The sequence below is a fragment of the Pogona vitticeps genome, chromosome ZW-PAR (assembly GCF_051106095.1).
Source record: "Pogona vitticeps strain Pit_001003342236 chromosome ZW-PAR, PviZW2.1, whole genome shotgun sequence".
Lineage (NCBI taxonomy): Eukaryota > Metazoa > Chordata > Lepidosauria > Squamata > Agamidae > Pogona > Pogona vitticeps.
Window position 1 is genome coordinate 9,604,741 of NC_135800.1, and position 15,023 is coordinate 9,619,763.

At 46.2% G+C, this 15,023-nt stretch overlaps 1 protein-coding gene across 5 annotated transcripts in view; it reads left to right on the forward strand.

Annotated features, from left to right (window-relative positions):
• ASTN2 (astrotactin 2) overlaps nucleotides 1-15,023 on the forward strand; it is a 473,842-nt gene that overhangs the window by 254,203 nt on the left and 204,616 nt on the right. For 4 of the 5 annotated variants that reach the window (XR_013539660.1, XM_072984878.2, XM_072984877.2 and 1 more), the window contains exons 8-10: nucleotides 7,866-7,950; nucleotides 9,774-9,848; nucleotides 10,553-10,690. Coding sequence is in view for 4 of the 5 variants with exons in the window: in XM_072984878.2 (XP_072840979.2) it covers nucleotides 7,866-7,950; nucleotides 9,774-9,848; nucleotides 10,553-10,690 (298 nt within the window). In the remaining variant the exon portion in view is untranslated. The remainder of the gene's footprint in view (nucleotides 1-7,865; nucleotides 7,951-9,773; nucleotides 9,849-10,552; nucleotides 10,691-15,023) is intronic. The other variant, XM_072984876.2, reaches the window with a different exon arrangement.

A 15,023-nucleotide genomic window follows, 5' to 3' on the forward strand; every position in this document is an offset into this window, starting at 1 on the left:
CTCCTATTTTTCCAGGTACAGCTCCCATTGTCTGTCATCACTGGCGGTGTCAGCTAGATACAACTGGAATTATTTATTATAACAGTGGTTCCAAACTGTTGGGTCCCCAGATGTTCCTGGACTACAGCTCCCAGAAATCCTGTCCAGCACAGCTAGGGGCGAAGGCTTCTGGATGTTGTTGTCCAAGAACATCTGCAGACCCTCTATAGTAGAAGCATCGGGGGGGGGGGGAACATTATCCATTAGACCCACCAAGAGTGGGCTGTGAAGCATGAAAGGCTAGAAGGAACAATTTTCTAGAGTGGGGATGGGTAGAGTAAGAGAAGACCCGTGGAGGAGAGGAGTAAATGTTTTAAATGTTCTGAATGTTTTTAAGTTTTGATGGTGCGGTCCATTTTCATTTTATTATTTCTGTGTTCTATTCTGCTGAATTGTATTTTAACCATGTTGTTTATATATGTTGTAAGCTGCCTAGAGTGGCCTTTGGCCAGATGGGCAGTGTAAAAATTGAAAGAAAGAAAGAAAGAAAGAAAGAAAGAAAGAAAGAAAGAAAGAAAGAAAGAAAGAAAGAAAGAAAGAAAGAAAGAAAGAAAGAAAGAAAGAAAGACAAACAGAAGCAGAAGAAAGAAGATGGAAAGAAAGGAAAGAAAAGAAAACTAAGAAAGGAAAAAGCAAGAAAGGAAAAGGAAGCAAGCAAGCAAAGGATGGATGGATGGATGGATGGATGGATGGATGGATGGATGGATGGATGGATGGATGGATGGATGGATGGATGGATGGATGGATGGAAGGAAGGAAGGAAGGAAGGAAGGAAGGAAGGAAGGAAGGAAGGATGGAAGGAAGGATGGATGGATGGATGGAAGGAAGGAAGGAAGGAAGGAAGGAAGGAAGGAAGGAAGGAAGGAAGGAAGGAAGGAAGGAAGGAAGGAAGGAAGGAAGGAAGGATGGAAGGAAGGAAGGATGGATGGATGGATGGATGGATGGATGGATGGATGGATGGATGGATGGATGGATGGATGGATGGATGGATGGATGGATGGATGGATGGATGGATGGATGGATGGAAGGAAGGATGGATGGATGGATGGATGGATGGATGGATGGAAGGATGGATGGATGGATGGATGGATGGATGGATGGATGGATGGATGGATGGATGGATGGAAGTTAGGAAGGAAGAAAGAAAGAAAGAATTAAAGAATTAAAGAAATAAAGAGTTCCAGTGCTGCTGAGAACCAGCCCAGTCTAAAGGGCTTTTCTACAGAGAAACCAGCAAGTACAGGAGCATCACAGACCTCAGGAAGACCTCTCTACCCAGACACCTCTTCACCTGACACAGGAGACCCCCTACATGCTTCTTTCTTTAGCTGTCACGGGTGAAGGGAGACAGACAAGAACCTGACAGTACCGTATATGCCACGACACACGTTTCAGTGGCTCACTGCACGCGGCGTTTGCTCGTGGACTCTATAAAGAGGCTCAGCTTGAGTCCTGGAAGCTTCTGCTCCACGCTGGAAGGCATGCATGACACCAGGCAGCTTTGTCACCAGCTCAGAAATTTCAAGCTGTCTTTGGATACAGGATTAAGAAATTGTCCCTCTGACATTCAGCCAGCAGCTTTCAGTCCCTCAGGAGAAGATCGATCAATCTGCCGCTTTCCTTGGACGCTTGCGGAGAACCTGGAGACTTTCAGGCGAAACATTTGTTTGCGTGTTTTTGCGTTTGTTGCAGCTGCTCCTTTGGGCTTTTGTCCACTCATCTGGCCAGGCTCAGTTTCACAGGGCAGCTTGTCTACTTGAAATGGAGATGTGCTTTTTGGCGTGAAACCTTGAACGACAAGAAGAATACAGAATGGGCAAAGAGGCATGCAGAGCTCTGGATGTTAACACAAAGGGACAGTTAACATTTTCTACCTGGTACCCTGGTTGTTTGGGGGGTCACTTAGCATTCCAGGGGTATGTAGATCCCGTGGGGCTGAGATGCCCCAATGGAACTTGGTGTATTTAGAACATGTTGTCCCCCAATTATGAAATAAGCCACAAATATGTGTCTTCTTTCAAGTCGCTGGCACCACAAACTGTTTGTGGACCATCTTTGAGAAAGTGTACCTTGAGAACCACAAGCGAACACCCAGCCAACAGCAGCCGTTGATAGAAAAGCAACAAGGAATCTACTCGAAGTGTGGCTGTTTGTCCACCACAATTAAGTCTGATCAGGTCTATTTTTCTTTTCTATCATTTTTTAAAAAGAGATGATCCCTTGACCTGGACTTTTGGCAGATGAGAATGCATTTTGATTGAACTGAGTTTGTCTTGGAATACTGTATCGGGCAAGACAGAGAGCGATGCCTTTAGAGATGGATTAACCTTCCACCGAATGGTCAGGTTGGTGGAACAGCTGGCCACATGGGGTTTAGTGAGAAACAAGCTTTCGTGTAAAACGGAGCCTGGAGCAAAAGCCTGAGTACCGGAGATGCCACTTTTATGATTTTGCCAGGTTGGGAAAGTTTTTGCTTCAATGGTGAAGGAATTGTTGTTGTTTAGTTGTTAAGTCGTGTCTGACTCTTCGTGACCCGATGGACCAGAGCACGCCAGGCCCTCCTGTCTTCCACGGCCTCCCGGAGTTTGGTCAGATTCATGTTGGTTGCTTCAGTGACCCTGTCCAACCATCTTATCCTCCGTCGTCCCCTTCTCCTCTTGCCTTCACTCTTTCCCAACATCAGGGGCTTTTCCAGAGAGTCTTCTCATGAGATGGCCAAAGTATTGGAGCCTCAGCATCAGGATCTGTCCTTCCAGGGAGCACTCAGGGTTGATTTCCTTTAGAACGGATAGGTTTGTTCTCCTTGCAGTCCAGGGGACTCTCAAGAGCCTCTTCCAGCACCACAGTTCAAAAGCATCAATTCTTCGGCGGTCAGCCTTCTTTATGGTCCAGCTCTCATTCCATACATAGCTTTGACTATGTGGACTATTGTCGGCAAGGTGATGTCTTGCCAACAAAGGTCCGCAAAGGAATAAGGGGGTGTGACAAACCCAGACCTACTGGGATCTGCCACACGTTAACTAAGCTGCCACCAACCATTCCCTATAAGAAGTCACACAGACCAGGGATGGATTTTCAACAAATAAAAGAATAAGGTTTATTTAAAACAACACACAGGAAAATAAAATGATCAGGTGAATAAGATATAGTAACGTGGCTTAGTCTCATTCATACATGCATACAGTTTGGTTCACACAGAACCCTTAACTTGAAGCACAGACCCTGAACCTATCAGTTCTGGCTAACCCCACAGACACCTGAACCTATCAGGTTGGTACTCTGACACACAGTAGTACCCTGTCTGACACACAGACTCCCACACCAGCTTCTTCTTCCCAGCTGCTGCTTCGTCACATCCCAGCGTCTGCTGAACTTCACCACACACGCTCCACATATATATACAGTACAGCCCCTCCTCCTGATGTCCCACCTTCCACTCTCCATAGGATGGAACTTTCCCTCCAAACCCATGACAGACAGGTAACATCAGTGCTGTATGTAACGGGGGGGGGGGGAAATTAAACCATTTGGGACTTTTAAATTTTGGTTTGGCAGGGTGTGAAAACATGAAAGTCATGTGGATAGTTATGAAAATGCATATGGTTTGAAGTCTCTTCTGCTTCCCTGTTGCAAGACTGTCTTAATACTACCACTCAGCATCAGCTAGTAAAATCTTTTTGCATGAGTCATGGGGCAAGGGAAATTCACATCCCTCAGGAATCTTTTTGTGAAAAATGTGTTTCTTTCATGAGCAGTCTGTCTTGTAGCTTCTCCTTACCCTCCTTGGTCCCTTCTTCCTGCATACGTGTCACTCAGGTGACGACAAAGTTCATCTGGGTTGGAGCTGTTGGTCTCTCATCGTCATCCTTCTATGCCACCTTGAACACAAATGAGTAGGGCATTCTGCGTCTGATTTGGGAAACTAACCTGGGTCAGGCTTGATCCCTATTTGGGTGAGAGATCACTATGGATCTCCAGTTAGGACTAGGAGAGAATCATGCTTGGAACCTGGGAGATGTGCTGCCAGTCCCTAATAACAGTGGACTAGATCAGTGGTTCCCAACTTTGGGTCCCCGGATGTTCATAGACTACAACTCCCAGAAGCCTTCACCACTATCTGTGCTGGTCCGGATTTCTAGGGGGGTTGAAGCCCAAGAACATCTGGGTACCCAAGGTTGGAACTGGGTGAGATGGATGGATCGTCTGACTTAGTATAAGACCACTTCTCGGCTTGTGATACATGGAAAGTTCTTTGCATTGCCAGCTGTCCGTCTGGGAGATTTCCTGCAGGGGAGAGTGGGGGTGTCAACAGAGTCCCATTCAGTCATTCTCAATGAAGTGGAGCCTCACAAGATGAATGCCTCGCCGGACGAAAAACTCGCAAGACGAAAGGGTTTTGTGATTGTTGTGGTGACTCCATGAGTAGCGTCGTATGGCTGTGCTTCACAAGACAATTTTTCTCTCGCAAGACGAAAATAATTTGTTCATCTTGCGAGGTTTCCCATAGGAATGCATTGCAATGCATCCCTATGGGAAACCGCGGTTTCGCAAGATGAAAATTTCGCAATACGACGCTACTCATGGAACAAATTATTTTCATCTTGCGAGGCACCACTGTATTGTTTTATTTCCTGTGAACACAGAGGGGAGTATGCTAGCCATGTCGCATTTCATCATCGTTTTGCTTGTGTGAAAACAGAGGAGCCTGAAGAGCGGAGCGGAGCCTTTTCTGTCCTTGGGAACTCCCTGCACAAGCCTGAATGTTGGACAGCCTAGTTTCTGGAAGCCTCCATAGATGGGAAACCCTTGGTGTTTCAGAGCCATCATAAGCAAAGCCATGGCAGAAGGTGGTGGGGCTGTTCCTCTCCTTCCCTTGCATGCCATTAGTCACAAAGACCAGAGGACATTGTGCCCCCCACCCACAACTATAAGTACGTAGGGTATTCTGTCAATGTTATCTGGACAGAATATATACAAGCAGACAGATTTTTGTGTTGAAGGCTGAATACAAGATGCCCCTGGGTTCACACTGCTTCTCAGCAAGCCTCCAAACAATATACAATCTTTAAAATCTTGTTTCTATGGAATCGGCGAGGAGGACAGACCGAAAGACTATGGTGGGGAGGGGAAAAAAAAGAGATTATCTCTTCATCTGCTGAAGAACCCCATTCTCTGGCTGCTACGTTCCGCATCCCCTTCTAAAACGCAGCTTGATTGCAGAACACATATTTGTTATGCGGTAAGTGTGAGGAATTAATGACCCAGGCAGAGGGAAAACTTGCATGCTAAGCACTGGAGAAAGAAAATGGCTTATTAATGGCTCTTTCCATCGCCAGGCAGGTTCTCCCGACAAATGAGCCTGCCGGCTGGGCCACCCCCTTTCAGCTACCCTCCGTATCGGCAACCCCCAGAAAAGGGTGGACCCTTCCCGCTGCTCCTGCTTGCTCACCGATGAGCCAGACCTTCCTTCATCCACCCACCCACCCTCCGTCCATCCACCCCTTTCGGAAAGGCTGCGTTTGGAAACCTTGCATCATGCATCACAAAGTTAGCCGCTCCTCCTGGCAGATCATAAATCAGGCCCCTGGAGTCCGCTAGGACAAATCCCGGGACATTTAATCTTTAATATTAGACGTGTTTAAGACGGTGAATATTTTATGAAGGTGCTGTTGCAATTTAGCACATCATTAGCTTGTCTTCTTCGTCGTCTTCTTCTCCCCCTCCTTTTTCCCCCTCCCCTGGTCTTCTGACCACTTCTCCCCCTCTCCTCGCCACTTCCCTCTTTAAAAGAAACATCACTGCTGCCAAAGGAACCTTGTTTGACTGCCTTCTGGCAAGGAAAGGAGTGATCTTCATCCCCTTGAGACGTTTTAAGGTCTGCCTGAGAGGCCAGTGATCGCAAGAGCGTGTGTTTTGTGAAGCTGGGTTAGCTCCCGAGGGGGACCGTACATTTTTTGACCTGTGTAGCTTCCACGCCTTACCTCGGGATCGAACCCAAGAGGGGAGACATTTTCACCACCACCCCTTGCCCGTGGAAAGGAGCTGTGTTTGTTAACTCGGTTGTCTTAATACCATTGATCCATTTAAGCCACCGCCATTTATATGTTGTTTGAAGGCTCTTTTCCAGCCGGGTGCCTGAAGTATTTATCGCTTTCCGCTGCTTGCTTACTCTCCAGTAGCCCGTCCCCCACTGACTTAAAACCCCGAACAGCCTTTGTTCTCTGTGCAATTTTTAAAAACAAGGTAGATAAACACAGTTGCCTACAAATCTGTTCACAACTGTTTGAAATATGCTCCCAGGAGCTGCTGCAGTGTGCAGAAGGCGTTGAGATATGTCTGCTGCGTAGCCTTGTTTTTGCACCTGTTCAGGTGAGTTCCAGGCGTTGTTTTCTCCAGACCCAGGATGTCCGAGGGCTGTGAGCGAACGGGAAGTTTGAGCCCGCTGGTTTGGGTCCTGGTTTTTAAAACGGACTTTCTGCTCAAATGGGACACGTTGGGTGCACACCTTGCGTTAGCGATGGAGAGGAGAGGTGCTGATAATGTTATGCTGTGCAGCTGCAGGATCCGTACCCCTCATGCCGTCCTTTCCGGGGCTGGGAAGGGCAGGAGAGAGGATTCATTTATTTCCCCCCAAACACTTGGGACTTGGGATCTGGAGCAGAAACCTGAGAAATGACCACTTGCGCAGCTTCTGCTGAGAAACGATTATCATCTCGTCTCCCACGGGAAGCAAACAGTAACAGCAGTAAAAAGACAGCCCAATTTGTCCCTAGCAAACAGGAAGCGTTGGTGTATTACCATCTGAAGCATATGCAGCAGAAGGCAAAAAGGAAAAAGGAAAGGGAGGCGGTAAAAAGTGCGTTTCCACCTTTTTTTTTCTTCCTCCATCACCTGTGCTTAAAACTTTTACAGACTTGGTGCTTTATCAAGGGAAGGTATCAGCTGAAGGGGAAAAGGAGAAGAAAAATCAACACCGGCTTTCAGTGACTCCTGGATGAACAAATCCAATTAATCTTCTTCTTCTTTTCCCCTGGCTGGCACTTGCTCGGGGATATGTATTCGCGTGAATTGGGGATCAAACAGAGCCAGCCAAGAAAAGCACACCGCGTAGACTCTCCTTGGTGTTGCCCAAAAAATGAAGATGGGGCGAGGGAGGTAGAAATGATAACTTCTTGGCTCATTACATTTTGCCTACATTTCTCTCTCTCTCTCTCTCTCTCTCTCTCTCTCTCTCTTTCTCTCTCTCTCTCTCTCTCTCTCTCTCTCTCTCTCTCTCTCTCTCTGCTGTGTGTGTGTGTGTGTGTGTGTGTGTGTGTGTGTGTGTGTGTGTGTGTGTGTGTGTGACAGAGAGAGAGAGAGAGAGAGAGAGAGAGAGAGAGAGAGAGAGAGAGTCAATGGGGGCAGGGGAGGGGGTTGACTCTTCCTATACATAGGTAAAGATGAAGCTTATAATGCCTTTTTAAAATTTCAATATACTGAAGTGTTGTGTTGTAGAAAACGTAAATATGAAACCTGTTTTTGCTTGAATGCAAGACTTTTAAACCTGGTGTTGTGTAGAGTAACGGACCAGCACTCAGGAGACCTCGGTTCAAATCCCACTCAGCCATGGAAACTCACAATGGAACTAGTAAAGCCACTCCTAAAAACATCTCACTTGCCTTGAAAGCGTTATTCGGGCCACTGTCAATGGGTTCCGACTTGACAACACATAACAGTATGGCTTATAAAGTCCGGTGTGGCTCACGACTGGGAGATCTGAGAGAGACGATGACCAGACACATCAAAAGTTGAGTATTCCCAAATGTTCTCTCTTTTTTTGCTTGCAGGGGAGTGCAGCTGCCACGAAGGCTACGCCCCGGATCCCGTGCACCGGCACTTGTGTGTGCGCAATGACTGGGGACACAGCGAGGGGTGAGTGCAAAATATTCCAAGGGGGGGGGGATGAATAGGTTGTGGGATTTCTGATTTGGGTGCTGGCCCTGTGCCAAAGTCTGGGCGAACCTTGGAACAGACTTAACCAGCGATACAGGTGTGTGTGTGTGTGTGTGTGTGTTGTGTTGTGTTGTGTTGTGTTGTGTTGTGTTGTGTGTTGTGTGTCTTTTCCTGGAACAAAGGCACAGTGAAATTACATTTCAAAAATAATGTCTGGGAATGGAATGGGTCCATTTGGTGCAAACAGCAACACTTCCTACCTGTTTTCGAAAGTTAGCTTTAAAAAAGGTCATTTTTAGCCATTTCCGGAAGAGTATTTTGACAGTTTTTCAAGTTTTATGCCACTCCCTTCTCCATTCTAAGGCTTCCCACCTCAAGCTGTGTAGTCGCTTCCTTCTCGTATTATTTCAGACAATAACAATGAGTCGCAGAAATGTGCACACTAACAGACACGAGCAGGAGTAAAAAATAGTCTGAGCTCTAGCTAGCCATAGAACAGTAAGCCTGTCTTTGCTGAACCAACATCCCAGCCTGACCAGAAAGCCATTATAGCAGCTCAGGGTGCAAATTTCTGGCTGTTTTAGATTTCAGTCGTGAAGAACAGTGACAGTGGGATAAAGTATTTAGTATAATGACTTATTAATGGGTGCATTGTCCTAATCTGTTTTTAAGTATTTTCCAGCTTGTTTTCATTTCAGTTAGATTGTGCTCATTAGCTACCTTGAGCTCTTTCTCCCTGTTCTTTCTTTGCTTGCATAATCCCCTTTTTTTCCCTCCAGTGAGCTCAAGGTGGCGGGAATGGCTGACTTCCTTGTTTTGTCCTCAAAACAGCCTGGTCAGATGGATCAGGAAGTGTTTTGTGTGTGTGTGTGTGAGACAGACAGACAGACAGATGGACGGACGGACAAGCTTCCAGTCTCCCAGTGGGTTGACTACTGTTAAGCTTTCCTACTTAGCCACACTATGTATTGAATGAAAAGGGAAAATAAAAGCCATAATAAATCGTGGATGAGAATGACACAGTTGATGATGTTGATGATGATGATGATGACAAGTAGAATTAACTTTGAATTTTTTTCTGAAGCTGGGTAGGGAGATGCTGAGCGCATTAGCCCGATGAGGAAAGGCTTGGACCTTGCCTCTCCCCCAATGCCTTCTGCCACCGGGCAGGCACCAGGTGCCGTTCTGGAAGCCAGAATGAGGGAAGAGTCAGGGAAGAATCGAAGCATCCAGAGTAGGAAAGGTGGAAGGCTCTTGTTGCTTGGATGCTTTGACGATTCCTAGCACGCCGCTGCCCGTTTTTTTTTCCAAGGGCATGTGTATGCAACAAACAAGTCTCGCGGCGCCGTGTTGCTGCCTTCTTAATTCCAAAGGATGGTATTTATAAATCATTGTTTAAATATGTATTTATTGAACATCATCATGCTGTATAAAAAAGCAATTTTAAAAGGGCCGTAGTGCAGCAGAGCGGCGCATGCTTTGCATGTAAAAGCTATGGAATTCGGTCCTGCAGCACCTTCAGGGACGTCCGAGGAAGACCTGTGCCTGAAAACTCCAGAGGAATCTTCTCATTCTGTGTTGATGGTAATTTCAGCAGCGGCTTAAATCCTATTGTGTAGTTATGCAAGTGACCTAACTTCTAGGTGTGAATTGCCTTAAGTTAAGCAGACCCTGTAGACCTCCGTTGCAAATTAAGTCATGCAACTCAAGTCGGTGGAGATTTTAACTGACAGAAATCCCTTGGCCTGCCTGAGTTTTTTCCTCTCTTCTTCTTCTTCTTTGTTCCCACCTTACTCTTTCAGGCCCTGGCCATATACAACCCTTGAGAGAGGCTACGATTTGGTTACTGGAGAGCAAGCCCCAGAGAAAATACTTAGGTGAGTCATGCAGCCTCCTTCAGTGGGGTTTCAGTATCCATTAAACTTGTCTTCTCATGTTGCTTTACTTTTTTTTTTCTTGTTGCCTGGAATTACCGACAGAGTCAAGATGGAGAGATAGCTGCCCCAACATCAATGTCCTGCAGTAGACCACTGGGTGTTTGAGCCATGAGCCTAGGCTTTTGTGGGTCACTACACAACCTTATTCCCAGTGTGGTTGTAGTGTATAGAATGACGGACTAGGATTCTGGAGAACAGGGTCTGGATCCCCGTTGGGCCATATAAACTCACTGGGGGAGTGGAGCTAGTAAATCCTTAAATATCTCAGTGATCTTGAAAGCCCTATTACAGGGTTGCTATAAGTTAGTTTGGACTCGATGGCACAGAAACACACACACACACAACCTTACATACCCTGTCGCTTTTTTCAAACCACCTCCTTGTGTGGCAAGGATAGCAGATCAGATACACCTGAAGAGTTGGGGGAGGGTCCAACACCCCCCCAAAAAAAACTCTTGGTCTAAATAAACTCTGAATTTTAAGACTTCCCAGGATTCTTTGTTTTGATTAAGGATTCTGCCTTCTGCCGCACAGGGAAAGGTGAGGGAAGTGATACTGTTGAATAACCAACCAGCTTTCTCCAAGATGGGCTGTTCAGTTGGCATCATGGCTGCCTTCTTCTCTCGCCTCCCGTTTTGTTGAAGGTCCACCTACAGCCTTGGCCAAGGCCTCTGGCTTCCTGTCAGCAAGAGCTTTGTGGTTCCCCCAGTGGAGCTGTCGATCAACCCGCTGGCCAGCTGCAAGACGGATGTCCTCGTGACCGAAGATCCGGCAGACGTCAGGTAAGGATGCAACATTGTCGTCGCTCCCAAGACGGAGGCGAGATGGATTGTGTTACCTTTCGGGAGATTTCTGCAAGGGGAGTTGGGCCAGTGTTGCACTGAGACCGATATGCACCAATTTTGCTTGCCCGTTTGCTCTCAGTATTTATAGCGCTGCAGACGTTTCCTTCTGTCGAGAGAGAGAAACAGGCCGTTCTCTTACCTCTTCTAGCATTCCAGTCAAGGCTGGAGAACACAGGCACAGCTGCAAACAAACTCAATTTCTCTTCTGCCGCTGTCTCCTGCCTCTTCGCTATTCAGGGAACATACATCACCTCTCTCTAGCTGTTCGTTTTTTACATTACCCCTTTTCACGTGACTAGGACAGTTTGGCACTGTGATTCTTAACGATTCACACCATTATTCACTGTGATAGAAAAAAAAAATACCCGCTTTATCCTCAAAATAGCATTCATAGGTTTACGGGCATTTCTGTTGTGGCATTTCTCGTGTGTTGTAGTTTTTAAGAACCTGTGAAATTGAATTTGGTTTATTAAGGATAAACCAAAACAATTCCACCAGTATTTTTAATTGCCATTTTTCAAAAATTTATTTTTAATTTATTTAAAATATTTTACCCCCACCTTTGTCCTTAAAAAGAACCCAAGACAATGGGGTGGTTTTGAAAATCCAGTAGGCAGTGGGGTAGTTTTAATAGTGGAGCAGAGGGCTACGGATCCTCACTGTGAACGGATCCTCTCGGGAGGGGCAGTTGGATGATGGTTAGGGTGACCTTATAATGATTTCAAAGACCAGCCATTCCGTGACAGCCGCTCTTCTTCAGATGCATGTGGGCACAGATTTGCTACAGAACATGAATGCACTTTTTTGTATCTATAGCCTACTCTGCTCATACTTACCTGCCACTTGGCTGATAGTGGTTTTACCAAAATGCATGTGGGGTTGTTATGTCAACAGCTGGGGTTTGCTTTGGGCTATTGAGCCAGCCAAACTGTGATTTGGCAAATGTGTTGGCTGATGTTGTCCTAAAAATTAGAATAATCCCTTTCCATGCAATGTCCTGAAGGAATCACTTGGGGACAGGTTGTTTGGTGGGTTGGACATGGAAGCATTTAAAAACCCTCCAGGTTAATGTGTTGGCAAGAGAAAAGAAACAGAGAAAGGGGGAAAGGAAAAAAAACATATACAAAATAATGTAGCACTTAACAACAGTGTTACAGTGGTGCCTTGCATTGCGACGATAATTCGTTTCACAAAAATCACTGTTGAACAAAAACTTCGCAATGCGAAATAAAAAAGCCCATAGAAACACATTAAAACCTGATTGATGCATTCCTATGGGCTTAAACTCACTGTTCAGCGAAGATTCTCCATAGCGCGGCCATTTTTGGTGGCTGTAGAGCGAGGAATCCGTCCCAGAAAACAGTGGGTGGCCATTTTGTTTACCCGGCAGCAATTTTGAAAACGCCGATCACCTGTTTTAAAATCGTCACTTTGCGATGCTCAGTTCCCAAAGCAGGGAACCGATCATCCCAAAGCGAAATTCCCCCATAGGGAACATCGCAAAGTGATCACTTTTGCGATCGCAAAAAATGTGTCGCGCTAAACAGAGCGCTCGCTAAGCGAGGCACCACTGTATTTCAGTGTGACCTAAGACCCTGGTATGCAGATATTTGACCTTTGTATTTATACACCACCACCCCCATGACCAGGAGGGGATCCTCATTCTAGGAAAAGTGACAATGGTTCATTAATACAGGACAGAGACTGTTGTTTCCTTCGGTTACAAGGTCCTCTGTAGAGGCAGTCCAGTGGAAGACAGCCTAGAATTGAATCACATCTTTAGTTGATGCAACGTTTTAGCTGCCGAAGCCCACCTGGCTGAGGCAGGAATGTGCCACCCATCGTTAGAGGCTGTTGAGAAGAAAACCGATCAAATGCCTATTGGTGGATGGCATGTTTTTCCTGTTGGAAAGACAGAGGCACCGAGAATATTCGGCTGCCGCGAAACATTTGCAATCTGGCAGAAAGCTTCACGCTTGTCAACTCTGTACTCTGGATACAAAGAGCCGAAGACCCAGGTGCACGAGAGAGGGAGAACAGTTAACTGAGCACCTTCGTGACATGCAGCAGATGTTAAATTATTCAAAATTTAATAAATGGGGTAATAAATATTTGATGCTGAATTATGGAAGGCTCCGTAAATACACAGTGGAAACCGAAAAGCTATCTATCACGTATTGGAACTCGAGCACTTCTTGTTCACCCCCTCACCTGTTGGATCAGGGTTTCTGTTGGTCTGTTTATAGCCAAAGTTGGCCATACCATAGTGGTCTTAACACTGAAGAGCCAGTGTGGTATAGTGGACAGAGTGTCAGGCAATGGCGGACTTTTTACCTTGGGCATCTCACATCCCTTAAAAGTGCTATTCAGGTCAGCATACAATCACAACCAACTTGATGGCACATAAAAAAAAAAAAAAACAGTTTCCTCCATAGCTGTTTGACTGCATTAATTCTTCTTTTGGAGGTGATTATCTGGAATGCGAACCACATTTCCTTCATATGGTAGGGCAGGGGTCCCCCAAAGTTCTTCGGCTAAAAACCGAAGAACATCGGGGGACCCAAGTGGACTGGAGTGTTGTGGGGTTAAAATGACACTAAGGAAAGGCAAGTGGAGGTCTTTCATAGATTTCTTTTCAAAGGCAAACTGGCAAAAGCCAGAAGGTTAGAAAGCAGAGATCAAAGTTTCCCTCTCTTCCTCTCCACTTGAACGTAGAATCCTCTGGTAGAAGGGATTGAGAAAATGTTTCCAAGTTTGGAACTCATTCACGGCACAAGATGGGTCAAGAGCTGCAAGCGGAGCTGGCTTGGAAAGGAGATTTTACTGTCTCAGGGCTCTTGTTTTAGAAATCCAGCTGTTTGTCCCACGCTCAAGCCTCATTGGGCATCAGAGCCTGGATGCTCACCCTCTGGGCCTCAAGGATCACAACACCCTGGATTCACATGGTGTCATTGCCACAGATCAATAGGTGTTGAAAGGGAGGATGCTATAAGGCAGTGGTCCCCAACCTTGGACCTCCAGATGTTCTTGGACTACAACTCCCAGAAGCCTTCACCACCACCTCTGCTGGCCAGGATTTCTGGGAGTTAAAGTCCAAGAATATCTGGAGGCCCAAAGTTGGAGACCACTGCTATAAGGGAAATAATAATATGAATCGTGAATTGTCAAGTCAATTCTGATTTATGGCAACTAGATTCCAGGTGGATGATGCTATTTAGAAGTAGCTTACTGTTCCCTTCTTCGGAGGCGGGGGGGAGTTGTGCCGGTTGCCCAAGGTCTACCCAGGCTGGTTCTTTTCCCAGGAGGTCCAGTGGGGAATTGAACCTTCAGCCTCTGGCTCTGTAGCCAGATGCCTAAGCCACTGAGCTATCCAGCCAGTGGCAAGCGAAATAACGGTGTCCTTTGCTGTTGTTACTACTGTTACATCTGCCTCTATTCCTCTTACAACTGGGGAACCAGGATTCTTCGATACCGACCCCCCACTTGCAAGCTTGCTGCTTCTCCCACATTGACATCTGTTCCCCCCCCCCCCCGCTAACCCCGGGCTGCTTTGCTCCCATGGCACTGGACAGGTGACGACCACCAAAAGGGGGAATAATTCTTTAGCATCCTGAGACATCAATCCCAGAAACCTCCAGCTGTTGTGCTGACATGGCTTACAGCTCTATTGCTTTTTGATAATGGCAGAAGGATATGAAGAAAGCCCCCACATTTGCCTGACAAAGCTTTGAGTTGCCCTGATAGGAACGTCAAGAGTTTTCAGCAAAAGAGTGTCTTCTCTCTGAAGCTGACTGTCAATTCATCTTAATTTCATTCCCAAGCAAACATCCTGGATTTTTTTTGTCACCGTGTTAGACAGTAGCTTTCTGAGCCCTCTTTCCTTCCAGCTTCTGTCAAGAACCTCCAGAGAATGTTGTTCTTCTTGATAGGCAATGGATAGTTTGGTGGTGATTCTCTTAAAAAGAAGGGGTGCGTGCGTGCGTCCGTGTGTGTATGCAGTTCTCTAAGCAGATAGTGGGAGGCTTGGATCTTGGAAATTTCAAATTTGGCCAGGGATGTCTTGTATCTGCTTCGGTCTTATAATTACGACCACCTCAGGCAGAAGATTTGGAGTGTCAGAAAACAAAACAAAAATTTATTCTCAAAGGTTTTCACAGCCAGGATCCAATAGTTCTTGTAGGTTTTTTTGGGCTGTTTGGCCATGTTCTTGAGGTTTTTCTTCCTAACGTTTTGCCAGTCTCTGTGGCCGGCATTTTCAGAGGACAGGAGC